The sequence below is a fragment of the Typopeltis vanoorti genome, chromosome 12 (assembly GCF_054136105.1).
Source record: "Typopeltis vanoorti isolate ZY-2024b chromosome 12, IOZ_Tvanoo_1.0, whole genome shotgun sequence".
NCBI classification, from domain to species: domain Eukaryota; kingdom Metazoa; phylum Arthropoda; class Arachnida; order Uropygi; family Thelyphonidae; genus Typopeltis; species Typopeltis vanoorti.
The window spans coordinates 63,358,894-63,363,893 of NC_143560.1; the positions used below are offsets into that span (position 1 = coordinate 63,358,894).

Below are 5,000 nucleotides of genomic sequence, written 5' to 3' on the forward strand. Positions count from 1 at the left end.
TAAGATCATAGGATTAAGAATCTCCGCCAACAAATAATTTTCAGTCTGTTTCGTCTTATTACTGTAAACTTGTAAACATTATAGTTAAATATTTGTATATAAATAAGTAACTTACATTTGTGAATTATTGTGATCTTGATAATAACACCGAGCGTGTCAAAACTGTTGTGGAAGTGGAATTGAAAACAAAATATTGCATTTCAATCTATTATAATATTTATAAAATACTTTTGACTCTCCATGATGGAATTTGTAAAATCGAATAAAGGAAAGGAGAAAGTAATTTTTGAAGGTTATGTGTATGCAAAAAAAAAAAAAAAAAAATTGACAAACAGTGTTGTATCATTTGAGTGTGAAAGAAGACGTAACAAGAGCGAATGCAGAGCTAAAATTAAGCTCCGTGGAGAAGAGTTGTGGGACGGTTAAACATCATTCTCATAGTCCAAATCCAGCACAACAAAAAGTTCTCAAAGTTGTTCAACAAATTAAAAGACTGGCAGATGAAACTGAGTAAGCACCGCAGCAAATTATTACCCAATCTCTTTCAACGATAAGTTAAGATGCAAAAGCCAAGTTGCCGACAGTTCATCATTTAAGTCGCAATGTCAGACGTCGCCGTCAAGCTGTTAATAATCCATTACCTGTTCCGTCGAATGTTGGTGAAATCGATATTCCAGGTCATTACAAAGTTACACATAATGGCCGAGATTTTCTTCTGTTTGATTCTGGTTCAGACAATAACAACAGAATGTTAATCTTTGAAACACATGACAATTTCAGACTCTTGGAAGCATCTCACTGGTTTCTGGATGGGACTTTCGAAACTGGTCCTGCGCTTTTTTTATTTTCAACTGTACCATTCATGCACTAATTAATGGCCGAACCATTCCGTGTTTATGCATTACTGCAAAACAAAACTCAGGATACACATTAAACTGTTTGAGGCATTAACTATGCTGAATGTCAATTTGAAGCCCATCAGCATCATGATCGATTTTGAATTGGCAGTTATAAACAGTTTAGAAAGAAGTTTCCTAGACACTGAAATTAAAGGATGTTTCTTTTATCTAAGTCAGAACATCAACCGGAAAATTCAAGAGAATGGTTTGCAACAACGTTACCAAGATTCCGACTTCGCACTGAAATTAAGAATGATGCCGGCTCTTGCATTTGTGCCGACAGATGAAGTTGGCGGTGCTTTTGAAGAACTGTATGAATTTCTACCTCCAGAAAGCTTTCTAGCCACAGATTATTTTGAAGATTCTTACATTGGAAGACCACAACGCCATGGACGATGGCAACCAACTTATGCCATCAATATGTGGAATATGTATCAACGATCCGAAAATGAATTACCAAAAACAAATAATTCGGTAGAAGGATGGCGCACATAAGTTTCCAGTCCAATGTCGGAAGTTTCCATTTCACCATTTGGAAATTTATTGGATTTCTCCAAAGAGAACAAGCATTACAACAAGTTTACTGCAATCAAATGTTGACCGGTCATCCATCACAAACTCCGAGAAAGAAGTATGCTGATTCAAATGCACGAATTCTTACCATGGTTCACAGCATTATGGACTATCTACGTGGGAAGCGCACAACCTTTCTTTCTAAGTATTAATGCGTAATTGATAATATTAAACTACATTTCCAACATAAAAGATTCAACATTTTAAATAAATTAATTTTTCTCTATCCTAAAATGTGCATATTAGGTGTTAATATAATTTTAAATTTGTATCCATATTTTGTTGTGTCAAATAAATTTTTGTTAAAATTTTTATTTTGTCAAATTTATTTTAAAAGATTTATTTTGTCAAATAATTTTTTGTATCGTTTGTTGTGTCAAGGAAATTTTATTTAAAGGGTTTTTATTTTTATAAAGGGGAGTTAATGTCCGGGAGGGGGTTGTCCAAGGGATATTTGTCTTGTTACGAAGCCACCATATCTTATTATTATTACATAACACCTCCAGGGAGTCTAGAGACTTATCGAGGAGGGAGCCTCCTCTACAACTATCTGTCTCCACCAATTACAACGAACCGGTCTAAATTTGTTCTTTGGTAGTTTCATCGCGTCTAGGATACACGTTTCGGCCATGCTTCATACTTACTGTTAAAGCACTAAATTGCTTGTAAAAAATAGAAAACAATGTCCCAAAAATCTAATTTTCTTTTTTTAATTGCAGTGTCGAAACGCTCTTTTCAGTCTTTCCAATTATGAGTGCTAAAAATCCTAATTAAGGTTTGTCGGATTAAATTTTGTTGAAGTGGTTAGGTTTATTTGTTTTAAAATTTAAGTGAGCACGTGTTATCCTTACAGTATAAATGCCTTGTCAAACTGATATATGTAGTTTGTGTTTCAATCTCTTCGAATGCGATAAGAGAGTTGGATGTACTTGACCTCAGTTATTTTATCTTACTTCTCATACGCAATCATCAGAAGTAAAAGTAATAAGATACATATTCTGTTTACCTCTGATGTTGTAGATGATTTAATCTCTGACCTTTATATATACAGTATATTGAAATTTTTAGTGGACAGTTGCTAAAGGTTTTCTTAAAAACACGTTGCCGCTATTCATCTTTCTCCTAAGCTAAACATGAACGGGAAGAAGACAGATTAGATAATGATAAACCAAATAAAAATAGTGAAAGGAAATAGCAAGATTTATATGTATAAGACAAGACCCCGTTAATATAATACAGCCTTATAAATCAAAGAAAATAAAATACATGCATTGACAGAAAAATTGTACGCGTTTTTTTTTTTTAATGAGAGCATGTGACTTAACTTCATACATCACGTTTGTGGCGTTGACCATATTTGTAAATGGGAAAACGGAACACATAGCAGAACTGCAAGAAACATTATGGTCTGATTTTATCATGCGGATACTACATCACTGCAATTATACCTGGATCATACAAACATCCCGTGAGTTCGTGACTTCAATCCCACCCACAGAGCATTGTATACTATACGTATAGGAATCGCTTCCAGAAACCAAACATGGAACTTTTAAGCCACTTCAGGCCTCCAATATGCAGTATGATTGTGTCACTCTGAACAACGAAAATCGTCCATTACCATCCAAAATTCTTAGAAAAGTTACACACAAACGCCTGTTAGGTCTATTTCTTTATCCATCCTATCCTTATGCATATAACAGCGCTGCTTCGAAAGGGCAGATTTTTATGAAATTTGGATTTTTGTTGTCAGAAATATTTTCATTTATTTCAAGCATGATTCAATTCTAAATGAGGATCTAAATGAACTGGTTTAAGTTGATTTGAATGATGGCAGAAGCAACGAAAGCAGTGAAGCCTATGTTTATGTATTAACTGAGTGTGTTGTAACCTATTTGTCTTTTTTGCGGGATGAAAAACTCGGGTTTCAAGACAGTAAAAATAACCAGAATCTACATTCTTTTATCATTTTTATTTCTTTTCTTTTTTTTTTCTTTCCCCAAATGAAGAAAGAGTTGTAAGAACTATTTTAGTTCTAATCTTCTGGTAAATGGCGGAAGTTATTTCCAGGGTTTTCTATATCACCGAGAGATAAATTAATTTCTGCTAGCGTTAGACGAAAAGATGATGAAAATCCAATTGATAAATGTCTCTGCCTCGTTTTCCTAATTCCAACTAGTATTTATGAATATCGTGAGAATTCTCTGGTCGATTTTTCTAATTTGAGGAGCTAAAAAATAAATAAATAAATAAATAAATTCTTCCTGGAGGGGGAAAGCTGCTACATTCGATTTAATTTTTGTTAGCAAAAAAGTTATTGCTGCATTAAAGTTATTAAATCTGTTCACAGTTTAATAGCTTGCTTTCAACCATAAATCCAGGTAAAAGCAATTTGATATTATGGAAATCATAAAAAAATGAAAAAAACAATGCCAACCTTATTTTGAAGTGAAACTTTCGAATAAAAATTACAAATTAATGAAAAATTAAATTAAAGCGACACTTTCAGATTAAAATTAATTTTAAAGTATAAGAAGAATAAAAGAGGTTGTTGTTGCCATGTGGGTTTTCCCCCAATTTTCCTCATCCGTCCCTTAGGACAGGTTGAGCTCTCCAATGAGGAATTTTTGACTGTAGATCCGTGTGTGTTTACGTGGCTGATTTGCTTGTTCTAAGGAACGAAAAACCCAAGTTTCACGGTGAAAATCCTCTACCTCCGTATGAGACCGGCTGACCGGTAAAGGTTTCTTACGTCATGGACGGGAATCTAACCCAGGTCTTTACGATCAAAAGGAATGTAATTAAATTGCACTTTCACACCAAATCGTAAATAAAACCATTATACGTAATATGCGCTGCACGCGAACTCGATCACGGCTCCTCAAAAAACTGTTGAAGAAATTTGAGGTAGAGTGGCCAGGGTTTCTATTCCTATATTCAGCGACAGATGACTCCACAGAAGGGGACAACTCAACACCAGGGGAAGAAGGGAAGATGAACCTGATAATCTCTGCTCCCACACCAAAAGACGATACAGAAACCCATGCTCGAAAAAAGCGTAAAAGAGCGGAGACTCAGATAAACGAGGGGATGGAAGAAGATGCCCCCAACAGTGACCTTCCCACACCCAACAATGAAAAAGTTCCTTCAATTGTACTACGAGGAAAAGAACGATGGACGGCCCTCAGGCCTATTATGCAAAACCACCAAATTGCCTATTCATGGGTAAAAAATGTAGACGACGGAGTTAAAATCCAGCATGCCACAGTAGGCGACTACAGACACCTCACAGAAACCATGGATGAGTTAGATATTAAATATCATACTTACTCATTGAAGTCAGAGAAAAACCTAAAAGTTGTACTCAGGGGAGTAACAGAAAACATCTGCACAGATGAAATAATCCCACCTGTCAAGGTCAGCAGAATATTAGGGGCCGACAAGAGTACAATGACCCTAGTACTCGTAGAGATACCTAACACACACACAAGAACATATACAACATAACAACGATCTGTGGTCTGAAAA

General features: G+C 35.2%; 1 protein-coding gene across 1 annotated transcript; it reads left to right on the forward strand.

The window, feature by feature from the left end:
* Positions 1–953: 953 nt before the first annotated feature.
* On the forward strand, positions 954–1,394 carry LOC150100840 (uncharacterized). The gene has a single exon (XM_090401917.1). It carries the CDS (start codon positions 954–956, stop codon positions 1,392–1,394), a length of 441 nt encoding a protein of 146 aa, XP_090258043.1.
* Positions 1,395–5,000: the final 3,606 nt, after the last annotated feature.

Excerpts from the sequence above, each read along its gene's own strand:
- LOC150100840 (XM_090401917.1), top strand. The coding sequence starts at position 954 with ATGCTGAATGTCAATTTGAAGCCCATCAGCATCATGATCGATTTTGAA.